Source organism: Geotrypetes seraphini, chromosome 1 (genome assembly GCF_902459505.1).
Source record: "Geotrypetes seraphini chromosome 1, aGeoSer1.1, whole genome shotgun sequence".
Lineage (NCBI taxonomy): Eukaryota > Metazoa > Chordata > Amphibia > Gymnophiona > Dermophiidae > Geotrypetes > Geotrypetes seraphini.
Genome location: NC_047084.1, coordinates 119,205,770 through 119,222,388, shown reverse-complemented (window position 1 = coordinate 119,222,388; position 16,619 = coordinate 119,205,770). Strand labels below are relative to the sequence as shown.

The 16,619-nt window shown below is 44.1% G+C and overlaps 1 protein-coding gene across 6 annotated transcripts in view; it reads right to left on the bottom strand.

The window, feature by feature from the left end:
- TAF1C (TATA-box binding protein associated factor, RNA polymerase I subunit C) overlaps positions 1 to 16,619 on the bottom strand; it is a 77,283-nt gene that overhangs the window by 28,098 nt on the left and 32,566 nt on the right. For all 6 annotated transcript variants that reach the window (XM_033936830.1, XM_033936820.1, XM_033936801.1 and 3 more), the window contains 5 exons: positions 14,921 to 15,038; positions 8,934 to 9,005; positions 7,099 to 7,234; positions 6,377 to 6,505; positions 5,587 to 5,764 (listed from right to left, as the gene is read on the bottom strand). In XM_033936830.1, the coding sequence (XP_033792721.1) occupies positions 5,587 to 5,764; positions 6,377 to 6,505; positions 7,099 to 7,234; positions 8,934 to 9,005; positions 14,921 to 15,038 (633 nt within the window). The remainder of the gene's footprint in view (positions 1 to 5,586; positions 5,765 to 6,376; positions 6,506 to 7,098; positions 7,235 to 8,933; positions 9,006 to 14,920; positions 15,039 to 16,619) is intronic.

The following is a 16,619-nucleotide window of genomic DNA, read 5'->3' as shown; positions in this document are numbered from 1 at the left end:
CGCACTATTAAACAACATTGGCATGTGATGCAGTACCATTCGGAGTTTCAGGAGCCCCCTCGGTTTGCGTTTTCCAGAAATCAAAACTTGAAGCAAAGGCTGGTTCGTTCCCAGTTTTTATGCTGTCAACGGAACACCCCTACCGCCACGAGTGGGCATAATCCGTGTGGTCACTGCAAAATGTGCCAGTATAGTGTTCCTCTACAGGATATGAGTCTCAACATCAAAAGAAGACAAATTCCTTTTGTCTCAGATTGCAACACGAAACAAGTCGTGTACATAGTACAATGTCCTTGTGGCTTATGTTACGTGGGTTGCACAGTGCGGAGTGTCAAGATTAGAATAGGTGAACATATAAGTAGAATAAACTCAGGCATACAAGAAGCCCCCCTTGTACAGCATTGGATGCAACAGCGTCATGACATCTCTGGTTTAAAATTTTCTGTGTTAGACACAGTACATTCTGTCAGAGGGGGTAATATACCTAAACTCCTCTGGCAGAAGGAACAGAAATGGATTTTCGAGCTGAACACACTTCACCCCAATGGACTTAATAACGAGATTGAGTGGGTGGCTTTTTTATGATTTCAGCTTTTGATTCCAGTTTTGCTATGATTTCAGCTTCTTTAGTGAATCTGGCCAGTAGTTTGGACATTTTGGTGTTTTTTCAAATGAACTTTATTTACAGTGATTGCACCATAATCATTACAGTAACCTTTGACGTCAGCAGTTCAGTGACGTCATCACGTTCCGTCGGAGGTCACCCCTCCTCCTCACAGTAGTATAAAACCAGTGAGGAGTGAAGCGGTCTCCGTCGTTTGGACTTTCTAAATTTGGCAAACGGTATGTGGATAATTTTCATTTTCTGCTTTCATGTTCTACTTGTTCATATACAGTGCTTCTCACCTTTATGTTTGCTACAAACAAGTATAAGTTTTTACAGCGCACTGCAAGTATATTTTGTGCGCTGTGATTGATAAATGTTTGTTGTAATTTTAGATCATCTCTTGTTGCAAAGATACGATTAGCACAAGGTCTCAGAGTGTGCAGTATCGGGTCTCCTGAAGAAGATTATCGAAACGGGGCCACGTTGAGACCCCTAGAGCCCTTACTACCATAATCCTTATAAGCTTGCACAGATAAGTGTATAGTATCGTTTAAAGAGCAAGAGAGTTCGTGTATGATATATTTTTGAACAAAAATTTTGTCAACCAAAGTTATTGAATTGATTAAGCTTTACCAGCGGTCAGAGAGTGATGCTTCAAACAGCAAATGCAATGATTGGATTGTAAACTCTTGCCCAAGGGGAGGTATTCACCCCCCTCAGAGTTTCACTTTTTCTGAGCGTTTTTCTAAGTTGCCATCAGCCCTCTCACCGCTGATATTTATTACCAATGCAGTCAGTCTTTATTCTTCTTCATCTAAAGCACGGCAGATGATAGGTTGTATCAAGAGAAGCTTCGTCAACAGGAAACCTGAAGTCATGATGCCATTGTACAGAGCCATGGTGAGACCTCATCTGGAATACTGTGTGCAATTCTGGAGGCCACATTACCGTAAGGATGTGCTCAGAATTGAATCGGTTCAGCGGATGGCCACCAGGTTGGTCTCGGGGCTAAAGGGTCTCCCGTACGAAGAAAGATTGAGCAAATTGCAGCTCTACACTCTCGAAGAGCGTAGGGAGAGGGGAGACATGATTGAGACTTTTAAGTACATCACGGGACGGGTCGAGGTGGAAGAGGATATCTTTCTTCTCAAGGGACCCTCGACAACAAGAGGACATCCGCTCAAACTCAAGGGAGGGAAGTTTCGTGGAGACGCCAGGAAGTACTTCTTCACAGAGAGAGTGATTGAGCATTGGAACAAGCTTCCAGTACAGGTGGTCGAGGCACGCAGCATCCCAGACTTCAAGAACAAATGGGATACCTATGTGGGATCCCTACGAGGTCATGCCAAGGGATAGGGTCACTAGGACTTGAATTGGCGGGTCAGTAGAATGACAGTATAATTATTGTACTTTAGGGGTCAGTAGACTTAAGAGGGTGGGTAAATGGTGTGGGCAGACTTGATGGGCTATGGCCCATATCTGCCGTCATCTTTCTATGTTTCTATCTGCCTGAGCCCAATTCTTCTGAGGGGTGGTAGATTCAAGAACAATGTTAGGAAATTCTACTTTACGGAAAGGGTGGTGGATGCCTGGAATGCGCTCCCAAGAGAGGTGGTAGAGAAGAAATCGATGACTGAGTTCAAAGAAGCGTGGGATGAACACAGAGGATCTAGAATCAGAAAATAATATTAAATATTGAACTAAGGTCAGTACTGGGCAGACTTGCATGGTCTGAGTCTGAATATGGCCGTTTGGGGGAGGATGGGCTGCAGAGGGCTTCAATGGCTGTGAGGGTGTAGATGGACTGGAGTAGGTTTTGATGGAGATTTCGGTAGTTGGAACCCAAGCACAGTACGGGTAGAGCTTTGGATTCTTGCCCAGAAATAGCTAAGAAGAAAAAATTTAAATTGAATCAGGTTGGGCAGACTTTATGTTACTATGTTCTGGCGGCACTGGCTTTAAGGCCTGAATTTCCACATGTCTCTGTACTGTTGCTAAGATTCCTCATGGCTTTTAAAATAAGAACATGGGACCGGATAACCTACACCCAGAATGCTCAGGGAGTTAAGGGAAGTCCTGGCAGAACCATTATCTGTTCTTTTCAATCTTTCCCTAAGCACAGGAAGGGTCCCCTTGGACTGGAAAACCGCCAACGTAATCCCACTCCACAAAAAGGGCTGCAGGACAGAGACAGCAAAATACAGACCAGTGAGTCTCACGTCTATAGTGTGTAAACTCATGGAAACACTGATCAAACAGAATCTTGACACAATCCTAGACGAAGAAAAACTGCGTGATCCACACCAACATGGGTTCACCAAGGGTAGATCCTGCCAATCTAATCTGATTAGCTTTTTTGACTGGGTTACTAGACAACTGGACGCCGGAGAGTCACTGGACGTGGTATATTTGGACTTCAGTAAAGCATTTGATAGCGTCCCTCATCGAAGATTACTGAACAAGCTGAAATCGATAGGATTAGGAGACACTCTAACTACATGGGTTGGGGATTGGCTGAGCGGTAGACTTCAGAAGGTGGTGGTGAACGGTACCCCATCCGAAGCATCGGACGTGATCAGTGGAGTGCCGCAGGGCTCGGTCCTGGGCTCGATTCTATTTAACTTATTCATAAGAGATATGACGCAAGGACTTAGAGGAAGGGTCCGACGACGCCAAACTTTGCAACATAGTAGGCAAAAGCTTATTACCTGATAATATGACACACGACCTACTGTTGCTGGAACAATGGTCAACTACTTGGCAGCTAGGCTTCAATGCTAAAAAATGCAAGATAATGCACCTGGGTAAGAGAAACCCGCGTAGAACTTATGTACTAAATGGTGAGACCTTGGTTAGGACCACGGCGGAACGCGATCTAGGGGTGATCATTAGTGAGGACATGAAGGTTGCCAATCAAGTGGAGAAGGCTTCCTCCAGGGCAAGACAAATGATGGGGTGTATCCGCAGAGGTTTCGTCAGCAGGAGACCTGAAGTTATGATGCCGTTGTACAGAGCCATGGTGAGGCCTCACTTGGAGTACTGTGTTCAGTTTTGGAGACCACACTACCGAAAGGACGTGCTGAGGATCGAGTCGGTTCAGCGAACGGCCACCAGGATGGTCTTGGGGCTCAAGGATCTCACGTATGAAGAAAGATTAAAATAATTGCGGCTGTACTCACTTGAGGAAAGAAGAGAACGGGGAGATATGATTGAAACATATAAGTACATCACGGGACGCATCGAGTCAGAAGATGATATTTTCTGGCTCATGGGACCCTCGACCACCAGAGGGCATCCGCTGAAAATCAGGGGAGGGAAGTTTCATGGCGACTCCAGGAAGTACTTCTTCACCGAAAGAGTAGTGGATCATTGGAACAGACTCCCACTCCAGGTGATAAAGGCCAGCAGCGTGACTGATTTTAAGAGAAAATGGGATACTCACATGGGATCTTTAAGGGAGTAAATTCAGGGGAGGGGATACTTGGAATGGGCAGACTTGGTGGGCTATAGCCCTTTTCTGCTGCTTTTTTCTATGTTTCTAAGTATAGCCTTGGCCAAAACTCAAGGAGTAGCAACATTTCATGCTACCGATTCAAGGCAAGCAGAGGCTTCCCCTATATCTTAATAACAGACTATGGATTTTTCCTCCAGGAATTTGCTAAACTTTTCTTAAAACCAGCTACTCTATCTGCTCTGTTAATGAGTTCCAGAGCTTAACTATATGCTGAGTGAAAACAATGGTTTTCTTCTATTGTTTTAAAAAAGTGTTAGCTTGTAACTTCAAGGAGTGTCCCCTCGTCTTAGTACTTTTTGAAAGATTCAAAGAGTGATTCATGTTTACCTGTTCTAATCCACTCAGGATTTTGTAAACTGCAATCCTATCCCTTAACCTTTTAAGCCTTTCCTCATATGAGAGGAGTTCCATCTCTTTAATCATTTTGGTTGCTCTTCTTTGAACCTTTTCCATTTCCACTTTAGATAAGGCAGCCACAACTGCACATAATACTCGAGGTGAGGTGGCCCACAAAGCAATACAAAAGCAGCATGGAATTCTTTTGTCTTATACAGTTAAATGGATGTTGAGCTGCTGCCTCCGCACCCAGAGGTTGTAAGATGAAATCCCGGTGCTGCTCCTTGTGACCCTGGGCAAGTCACTTAGTCCTCCAGTGCTGTCAGCCTTGAAATGCCAAAGCCACAAAAAAGTGGTATACAAGTCCCTATTCCCTTTAACTGGTATTCAACCAACCACACACCAAAAAAAAAATGGCTCCCATTCTGACCCGACAACCCCCTTCCTTCCCTCCCTCCAGTCCCCAGTGTAAACAGGCAGACCCCGACAACCACCCCCTCCCCCATTCCCTGAAGCAGCAGTGGCAACTGGTCAGCAGAGGTAATGGTGTAAATAGGCTTCTCACAGCCAGCCCTGGCAGTGCCTCTCTTCTGCTGCTTCACTTTCAATGCGGCAGAGGAAAGGCCCTGCCGGGGCTGGCCGCAAGCAGCTTGTTTACAACGCCAACTGGCTGCTGGTGCTGCTTCAGGAGAACTAGAAGAACCTAAGTAAGATATACCAGACCTGGGGCGGGGTGGGTGGGGGAGGGACATAGATGCTGGACCTGCAGTGGTAAGGGCAGGAGAGGGGAGATGGATGAATGCTGGACCAGTAAGTGGGAGGGGTGTGTAGAGAGACGGGAGGAGAGAGAACAGAACAGAAAGGAGGGTGGAAAGGGAGGAACAGATGCTGGACCTACAAGTGGGGGTGGGGGGATGATAGAGAGAGGAATAGAATGTGACTCAGACCAGAAAGAGGAGGTGGGAAGGGAGACAAAACTCTCAAGCAACCAGAAACTATAGTTATCCGACATCTATCAATCCCCATGGGTGACGGATAACTGAGAGTCCTTTTCTAATATTCCCTAGCAGGGTTTGCTTTCTGTTTTCTGTGCGTTGGAGACTCAGCACTGATAACTGCATATCATTACCTGTATATTGCAGCATTAGGATCTCCTGGCTACTTTGTGTTCCCAACAGAACCTTGACGGATCTGTCATTTCCTTCACCCGCAGTCACGTGAGAAAAAAGGGGCGGAGACTTCAGCATGTGGTCCCACTTCAGCATGGGAACCGAGGGGAATCGCTCGTCCACGACGTACAGCGAGAACTGAGAGAGTTAAGGAGGGAATGGAAAGAGAAGATGGATCAGTCGTGTAAATCAAAGAAGTGAATCATCTACATTGACTAGAATCTCTGGCTTAGCCTCAAACACATTAATGATAGAAAAAAGATCTCTGGTCAAAAATTAATTGCTTACTTGTATAATGTGTTTATACTATAAGACTCGCTGTACTTTACAACACTTGCTCAGAGACGTGTAGCCCTGCCAAGAGCAACTGCCCCTAGAGCAGGCCCCAGAGAGAGGGCGCTTTGCAGAAACAATACAGTGACAGCACATTTGAGCGTTGAGCTGTATCCACGACTCTACTGCTTAGACGAATGAGTCAAAAGCATTTTGGGTTCCTTGAAAAAGACGGTGAAACGTGGTCTGCGATGGGACCCTTAAATAGTTTCTAACAGCTAAGTGGTGATTTTTTTCACGATTTTTGAATGCAAGAATGCGCATAAGTTAAGAATAAGCATAACACATGCTTTCTGATTTATTACATTTGCAATGATTGGGTGGTGGATCCTCCTATAAGAGCTGTCTTTAGGCCTTCAGGGGGTTGGAGAAAACTTCTAATTATAGAGCTGTATCGTGCATGAATGTAGCACTGACCTGCGTGGTGATGAGATGGTGACATGGGTGGACATCACTGAGATACTTTGGGAATATTACCCTTTCCCCTCGCTGGCAGTCATATTCTGCTCCCATCTTCATCAAGGTCAGTCCATGACTCCCAGGCAGCTGCAGCACAGCAAAAAAGACACGTGAGCTGCAAGGATTAAGTGTGAAGGGTGAAAAGGGACCCTGCCTTAAGGGGATCCCATCTACTGGTAGCATGGGAACAGCTCCTCTACAGTGGCATCCTGCAACGGAAGTCATTTCTATAGCATCAGCTCTATTCAGCAGCTACTACATTTCTTTATTTCCTCTGTTTCTGGGCCTCCAGCTCAGATTCAGGAAGTGATCAATGTGGGATACTGTTAAAACAGATAATTTTACCCCTAAGATGGGAATTCATCAACATCACTAAACGATTTAGTGCATGTAGGGTTACCATATTCATGAAGACAAAAAAAAGGCCTCATAACCCTGCCTCGCCTCCCACCAGTCCAAATCCCACCTTTCACCCATTTCCTTAGTTCCCCCTCCCCATCCTCTGTACCCTTTTAGCCCTGATCTACCCTCCACCTCATCACCCAGCTCCATCCCTCTCTCCTTCCTTCCCTTGCCTCCAAGGCCATTCTTCTATCTCTGACCCCATATTCTACCTCCTCGACCTTCTTTAACCTCTCTCCTGTACCCCCAACTCCCTTTGTTCCTGCCTAGAGCATTACCCTGAGGTCAGCCAGTTCCACGCCTGTCCTGTCTGCAAATGTCACCACTCGAGGATGATGGGTGAAATCGCTCCACCTCCACATGGAGTAATCCTGGAAGAACATGTTGTCTTCCTCCTGACGAACTCTCCTCAAACTGGAAAACAAAAAACCAGGCCACAAGTCAAAGGGTGTGAGGGACAATCATGGTGTTAAAGAGTGTAATCCCCTCTGAGCCCAGTGTCCAAGCATAAGGGGGTTCTTGTCTCTGCACCAGTACTGACCTCTTGGGGTCCAGTCCTCTTTCTGAGCCTGTACTGACCCAATCCACCAGCATAACATTTATGCCATCGTTACCCTACATTAAAGCACTGCAGATCACACATTCCTTGGAGAGGTCTACAAAATCCTTAATGGTTTAGAACAGGTAAAAGTGACTCGATTGTAAAGTATAAAGACTAGGGGATACTCCATGAAGTTAAGGAAATACTTTTAAAACAAATAGGAGGAAATATTTTTCCACTTAATAAATAGTTAAGCTCTGGAACACATTGCCAAAGAGCATTTGGGTTTAAAAAAATGTTTGGACAAGTTCCTGGAGGAAAAGTCCACAGTCTGCTATTGAGACAGATATGGGAGAAGCCACTCCTTGCCCTGGGATTGGTAGCATGGAATGTTGCTATTTGCGTTCCTTACAATAATAAGGGGATAAAGGATATTTCACAATCACTTTATATTATGATAATTGGCAACATTTTCTTTTTTAAAACATATTGTTGTTCTTTTTTCTTTATTTATGACAAACTCAATCAAAAACCCCTCAAGTGGTCAACTAGGAGGATGGTATATCATACAGTAGGAACAGTTTTCCATGCATAGGACCTCATATAACATACGTTATCCCAAGTCCACATTCTGTCCAGTTTTCAAAACATAATCATTTAGAGACCATTACCTCCATCCCATCCCTTATCTCTATGAGGAGAAACTGGAAGCCCTGAATATGTATACCCTAGAGGAAAGGAGAGACAGGGGAGATATGATTCAGACGTTCAAATACTTAAAGGGTATTAACGTAGAACAAAATCTTTTCCAGAGAAAGGAAAATGGTTAAACCAGAGGACATAATTTGAGGTTGAGGGGTGGTAGATTCAGGGGCAATGTTAGGAAATTCTACTTTACGGAGAGGGTAGTGGATGCCTGGAATGCGCTCCCGAGAGAGGTGGTGGAGAGGAAAACTGTGACTGAGTTCAAAGAAGCGTGGGATGAACACAGAGGATCTAGAATCAGAAAATAATATTAAATATTGAACTAGGCCAGGTACTGGGCAGACTTGTACGGTCTGTGTCTGTGCATAGCCGTTTGGAGGAGGATGGGCAGGGGAGGGCTTCAATGGCTGGGAGGGTGTAGATGGGCTGGAGTAAGTCTTAACAGAGATTTCGGCAGTTGGAACCCAAGCACAGTACCGGGTAAAGCTTTGGATTCTCGCCCAGAAATAGCTAAGAAGAAAAAAAATAAAAATAAAAAAATTTTAAATTGAATCAGGTTGGGCAGACTGGATGGACCATTCGGGTCTTTATCTGACGTCATCTACTATGTTATGTTACTATGTTATGTTATATGGTTTCTATTAATATGTATCTGTGCTTCAGTTGTGTTCAATTTCATCCATCCAACTGCCCTGTGGAACAACTATTTTTCAGCAACACTTATCTTATACAGCAACCTGCTGATCCAACGTTGGTTCACTGAGCTTAAACTGCCCTGCGCTCCACTTTTATTTGTGACCTGGATTTGCAATACTGGGCTAGATGGACCATTGGTCTGACCCAGTTTGGCTATTCTTAAATTCTTACCCAGTTTCCAGGTTCCAGATGTAGACAGACCCACTCTCCGTGCAGACTGTCAGCTCCCCAGGAAGATGAGGGCTGGAAGAGGCAGAAAACAAAACAAAACAAGTGTTCTTATTAAGCACGTGCACACAGATCATTGAACCCCAAGCACATGGCAAAACCTAATGCTAATGAGACATTAAAATGCAGAACACGGAACGCAAACTATGAGTAATTCACATGTACCTGACCTTGCCAGCTGATGTTCTCTAATTATTTAGGTCAAGAGAGTGACTAAAATAATTTAATACAGAATTACTTTCATTAACTTTAACACTCTTTTATGTTTTTAAATTCTTTATTCATTTTCGTTTGTTACAACAAGTGTAGCAAATAAACTCATTTAAAACTTAAAGATACTTGATTAACTCTCATATAAGCATCAAATTTAACATTTCATTACAAATTAAAATTCTATAATATTTTAAATATTATGAAAGAAATCTAACATTTATATCATCCTTATTGAATCTCCTCTCCCTCCCTATTCAATAAATCATAAAATTATCCTTACTGTGAAATTATTGAAATACTCATGTATTATATAATAACAACAAGTAAAACCCACCCTTTTCCCCCCTAATCAAATACCTTAACATGGGAAAAGTTAATCATTCATTACAAAAATCTGTTAACGGTCCCAAGTCTGATGTCATTTGCATTATACTTATTTATTTAAAAAACTTACAACACACATCATCAACCATTCTCAGCGAGGATCAAAATACATACATATTTCACAAAAAATTTTTAAAAAAAACCCTAATCAATTAAAACAACCAGGAATAAAACCGTCATTTGCTGTGTTCCAGTATCCAACTCTCCCTTTAGCTCATTGTACATAAATTTGAACTCAGTTTACAAAAAAGCTATACAAAACCTTTTGCACATCGAGCTCATTAAGAATTAGAGGGAACGTGGGAAGGAAAGATTGCAGAACCCAAGGCAGCATACTTTTACTAGAAGCAGTTGCAGGTCTTGTCAGAGGAATCGGATTCATTTCTTTGGCTGGGTGATCACTGAATCAGACTGAGGGAGAATGCTGTATGTGGTGGTCTTAGATTTTAGCAAAGCCTTTGATGTGGTCCTCCATAAGTGACTTAAAAGTGAATGTCCTCTGCATGGGCCGTAATTGAGGTAGGAGTGGAAGGCTACAGAGGGTAGTGGTAAATGGAGCTCACTCTGATGAAACGGGTGTTACCAGTGGTGTGCCTTAAAGTTTGGTTGCTAAAGGGCTATCGGGTATGGTCTGCCTCCAATCTACTGCACTCCTGTTGATCACAGTTATGTCTTCTAAATATATTATTTCTTAAAACTTATAAGATAATATGAATATATATCATAAGGTGATGTGCTCAGACCTTTTACCCAATAAATAGTGTAGTCACTACAATGGGTTTAACAAGGGGACCATCATTGCAACCACCTGTCCCCGCCCTCCCTCAATGTTCTTTGCCTAATTATAACACTAAGTTGGTACTTATCTGAGTGGGGAGGCTTAGTGTAGATGAACTTGTCTTTGTTAAACCTCATTGGTGACCAAATTAAAGTGATAACGTGCAGTGTTAAAATCCAAAACCGTAATTTCAAATATCTTTCCCGTCCCCCCGACTCGAGTTTCGTTTCCTTCGTCGGGGAGGGACACTGAAAACGGCAAACAGAGGTCAAACTGCTTCAAAATCTGGGAATCTGCCTCCAATCTACAACAGGATTGGCACCCTAGATAGGATGAATTATACGAGGAGGTGTGTGACAGCAGCCTATAAAGCAGGGGTGTCCAATGTCGGTCCTGGAGGGCCGCAATCCAGTCGGGTTTTCAGGATTTCCCCAATGAATATGCATTGAAAGCAGTGCATGCACATAGATCTCATGCATATTCATTGGGGAAATCCTGAAAACCCGACTGGATTGCGGCCCTCGAGGACCGACATTGGACACCCCTGCTATAAAGTAAACAGGAGGCTAGAAACTATTAGGAAGATCATTTATTTTTAAAACCATTTTTATTGAGTATTAAACAGATACAAGGAAAAGCAACAATAAAATGAAGGCTCTTTTTGAATGTAAAATATATTCTACATATAAACCCCAATCCATCCCTCCCTTCAACAAACAGATACACTTGTCAGCATTCAAACTGTAAGGCTAGACCAGAATGGTTCCTAGATCCATTGAAATAAAGAGCCTTTAGCAGAAGAAAAATCACAGATTTTTATGTCATTCCATCGCAAAAACTGAATCATCTGAGAGCGTCAAAGTTGTTCTGAGGGGCTGAGCCCCGTCAGCAATATACCACATAATGTGGCCCAATGCAAGAAGTAGACAGACCTCTCCTGTGGGGACAACATGAAGGACACAGTCCAAAGAGTATTTTAGGAGATAATAATATCTTCACCAAATACCATAATAAAGTTCAAAAACACAGGGGTGCCTCAAGAGATTCCAGAATTTTGTTTTATTTTTAAAAATTCCCTTCAAAAGTAAGAACATAAGAATACACTAGAATAGATGACATGATGTCGTGTACACAAGAGCCTGTGTGTGTGAGGATACGACCACCCAGACAAGCATCATTCTTTGGCATGATTGATCCTTGAAAACTAACAGCAAGTCATTTTAGTTTTATTTTTTATGCCGTGGTTATCCTAACTTGAGCAACAAAGCTTTGCACTGTTTGGATCTTCTTTTCTTTGCATACTTGTATTTTCAGCTCTAATAGAAATTAAATTGAAAAAAGAGACAAACTGGATAATGAAATGTGTATTTGCATGTCAACTATTGAGCCGCGTTTTGAGTTAATTTGAACTCAAAAACAAGCACATCCATTGCATTGATTAGCAATTATATTCTATCTACTTTAGTTTCACTGTTGCTACGATTTCCTATATATAGCTTAAAGAACTTTAAATAAATACCTCTCAAATTTAATTTTTTTAATGGTTTTGCAATTTTATAATTTCAATTATAAATGTGCCACAAAAAACATTTGCACCGTTTAGTGTGCCAGAGCTAACAAAGTTTGAGACACACCGCTATATATCATAATTCTCAAAAATAAGCTTGACACCAGCTGTGTAGAAGCCGTCCCTTTCACAGAAACCTTGAGGCCTGCTAACATGTCCAATGGAATAGCCGTGTGTCACGCCAATCCTGTGCGGACAAGATCAGCCCCTGGAGGGACAGTGCAGAACCGACAAGAGGGAATGCCACTCTAGATCTAATCCTTAATGGGCTAAGAGGACCTGCAAAGGAAGTGGAAGTAGTGGGACCATTGGGAAACAGCGATCACAATATAATCAAGTTCAAAGTTGAAGTAGGAATATCGAAGGGAAAGAGAACCACAGCGACAACTCTCAGCTTCAAGAAAGGAAACTATGAAGCGATGAAGGTAATGGTAAGGAAGAAACTTAGGTACTGCTCAAAGAAATGGCAGACTGTAGAGCAAGCCTGGTATTTATTCAAGGATACGGTGAATGAGGCGCAAAATCTGTATATCCCCAGATTCAGAGGGTGCAAAAAGATCCGAACAAAAGACCCAGCGTGGACAACTAAAGAAGTGAAGTAAGCGATAGGTGATAAGAATTCATTCAAGAAATGGAAAAAGGGCAAAACCGAGGAGAACTGGAAAGAACACAGGAAGTATCAAAAATAATGTCACCATGTGGTTAGAAAAGCAAAAAGAGAATATGAAGAGAGGCTAGCCAGGGAAGCACGAAATTTCAAACCGTTCTTCAGATATGTTAAAGGGAAACAGCCGGCTAGGGAGGAGGTGGGACCGCTGGATGACGGAGACTGGAAGGGAGTGGTGAAGGAGGAGAAAGAAGTGGCGAAAAGACTAAACATGTACTTTTCGTCAGTATTTACAAAAGAAGACACATCCAACATACTGGAACCTAAACAAATCTTCAAAGGAGAACAAGAAGAAAAATTAACATCCATGAAAGTAAACCTTGAAGACGTACACAGGCAGTTAGAAAAATTAAAAACTGACAAATCACCAGGCCCAGATGGAATCCACCCTAGGGTGCTGAAAGAGCTTAAGGAGGAAACAGCGGAACTACTACAGCAAGTTTGTAATCTATCCCTGAAAACAGGCGTGATCCCAGAGGATTGGAAGATAGCCAACGTTACGCCCATCTTTAAAAAGGGATCAAGAGGTGACCCGGGGAACTACAGACCGGTAAGTCTGATCTCAGTTCCGGGGAAAATGGCGGAAGCACTGATAAAAGATACCATCGAGGAGCATCTAGAAAGGAATAAACTTATGAAAACAAGCCAACATGGCTTCTGCAATGGAAGATCGTGCCTAACAAACTTATTGCACTTCTTCGAAGGAATTAACAAATGGATGGACAAAGGGGACCCTATTGACATTGTATACTTAGACTTCCAAAAAGCCTTTGACAAGGTACCCCATGAACGCCTACTTCGGAAACTGAAGAACCACGGGGTGGATGGAGACGTACACAGATGGATCAGGAATTGGTTGGCGGGTAGGAAACAGAGGGTAGGAGTGAAGGGCCACTACTCGGACTGGAGAAGGGTCACGAGTGGTATTCCGCAGGGGTCGGTGCTCGGACCACTGCTATTCAATGTATTCATAAATGATCTAGAAACAGGGACGAAGTGTGAAGTAATAAAATTCGCAGACGACACCAAACTATTTAGTGGAGCTAGGACTATAGAGGACTGCAAAGGTTTACAAAGGGACCTGAACAAACTAGGGGAGTAGGCGATGAGATAGCAGATAAAATTCAATGTAGAGAAATGTAAAGTCTTGCACGTAGGAAACAGAAACCCGAGATACAGCTACACGATGGGTGGGATGTTATTGAGTGAGAGTACCCAAGAAAGAGACTTGGGGGTAATAGTCGACAAGACAATGAAGCCATCGGCGCAGTGTGCAGTGGCCACTAAGAAAGCAAATAGAATGCTAGGTATAATCAAGAAGGGTATTACAATCAGAATGAAAGAAGTTATCCTGCCATTGTATCGGGCGATGGTGCGTCCGCATCTGGAGTACTGCGTCCAATATTGGTCGCCATACCTAAAGAAGGATATGGCGATATTCGAGAGGGTTCAGAAGTGAAAAACCTGTCACCTGTACAGGACTCTCGCTCTCTCTCTCCTCCCTTCTCAGAAGAGAGTGATATGTTTGATAAAAGATATGGAAAACCTTTCATATGCCGAAAGATTGGAGAAACTGGGGCTCTTTTCCCTGGAGAAGCGGAGACTTAGAAGGGACCTGATAGAGACTTACAAGATCTTGAAGGGCATAGAGAAAGTGGGGAGGGACAGATTCTTCAAACTTTCGAAAACTACAAGAATGAGAGGCCATTCAGAAAAATTAAGAGGGACAGATTCAGAACCAATGCTAGGAAGCTCTTCTTCACCCAACGGGTGGTGGACACCTGGAATGCGCTTTCAGAGGGCGTGATAGGACAAGGTATGGTATTGGAGTTCAAGAAGGGTTTGGACAATTTTCTGAAGGAAAAGGGTATAGATAGATGGTTACTATATAGGTCCTGGACCTGGTGGACCCCCGCGTGAGCGGACTGCTGGGCATGATGGACCTCGGGTCTGACCCAGCAGAGGCACTTCTTATGTTCTTATGTACTCTTTGCTGGGCAATCTCACTATTCAGGTTTCCCCTGGGGAACAGCCACCCTCTGATCAGAGTAGATCCATTCCACAGAACGGACTCTCAGTCTCTGAATTCAAGGAAGAACAGGGAGAAGAAGGGATTGCAGAGATGAGCAGTTGATGTGGATGGGCTGTACAATCTTTATTTCAGATTCTTTTCTGTTCCATTTTTCTCCCTGCCAAAACACTGCCATCATGACTTGCAGAAGGATGCAAATCACATACGTTTCTTGCCAAGGCAGCAAAAAGCAGACGTTAAGCAACAGGAGAATCCTGTCCTTTAAAGCAAAGGCTATGGAGATTTTTACCTCACATTAATGCAGGTTGCAACATTCCGCGTCTTTACCACCTGCAGCGGCGTAGGGTGTGACCGTGCTGAGACTTTCCAAACTGCGCAGTGATAATCTGAGCGAACCCCTACAAAGGCTGGAGAATTGGGAGGAGGAGGAAGACAACAGGCGAGAGTGACAAATAATAGAAGATCCAAAGGGATTAGATTGTTAAACATATTACAGGAATAAAGGAACAACAGAGATAACGGGGGAACATGGGGGACACCAGTTTATATAATGGGGTGAACAATAATCATATGAGAGGGAAGATTGAAGATTAAGAAAGATGGAGAACGGACAAGAAGGTTAAGAACACATATGAGGTAGGAAATACATAAGAAAGAGGGGCAAACCATGAGAAACAGAGGGGGTGGGAATGGGGGAGAAAGACAATAAAATTAGATTAATGACAAAGTTCCATCGTTTATACAAGGGACTAAAAACTTACAAGGCAGAAATGGGTTATCTTGTGTGTATTTAAGAAAAGAGATGACCTGTCTGCTCGACTAGAGTCTGACAATAACATCTGGTACCTGACAAAGAGCCCTGCCAAGACTTCTAGGCCTTTCTGTAAGAGGAAAGCGAAAACAGAGTGTTTTGCAAGACGAGCAAAACATTTTCGCAAATCGTGACTCGCAAACCGAGCGTTGACTCGATTTGCAAGTCTCCCCGCCCATGAACCGGCATGGCCCCACCCCCCCCCCCCCCCCCGCCCAAACTGAAGGCTTACCCCCATCTGGCACCGGCACACAGCACCAACCCACAGGTGGTGTCGGTGCTGCAAGATCCTGCCTCTTGCCGGACTGGGCCTTGAGCATCTGCGAATGCTCAAGGCCTTCTGGCTCCCGCCTCTCTCCGAGATTCTTGGGGAGGGGGGGTGTTCGTAAGGGAGGCGATGCCGGTTCGCGGGGAGGGGGGGGCATTTGCGGGTGGGGGGTGATGCCGGTTCACCGGGGGGGAGGATGTGGAAGCGCACCAGTGGCCTCGGGGGTGGGGGGGTCTTTTGGGGATGTGGTGGGATGGAGCAGCGCTGGTGGCCGGCGAGGAAGAGGTGAAACCAATCAAGCAAGTTTCCCTTACTTCCTTTGGGGAAACTCGCTTTGATATACGAGTAATTTGGTTTACGAGCATGCTTCTGGAACGAATTATGCTCGTAAACCAAGGTTCCACTGTATACTCAAATATAAACTGGGATTTTTGGGTCCAGGTTTATATTCGGGCCAGCGCCCTCCCAGACTTATTGCAGGCTCTGCACCCTGTCCCACCGCCCTGCCCTGCCCTGTCCATGCTCTGCCCTCCTCTGCCGCTGGAATCCCTGGTGGTCCAGAGGTGTAGCAAGCAGGAGTGAGCTTTCCACGCTCCTGCCCTGCTGCTTACGTGATCAGTCGCTGCCATGAGTTCCTGCTTCTGCCACCGAGTGGTACCGAGCAGGAGCGCGCTTTGGCGCTCAGCAGCTTCCTGAATGGCTGCCCCAAATTCTCAGATCAAATCCAGTATCTACTTTTAAAAACGCTAGGAGCGTAATTCCCCTCAGGCCGCATTAGCTTTCACACTCTGTGGGGGCAGATTTCAGAATGTTTTATCTTTGAAAATAAGCCTTCTGAAAATCACCCCCCCCCCCTCCAAGACTTCCAGAAGAGAGAATCATCTTAGTCTGGAATAGGAACTAGCAGAG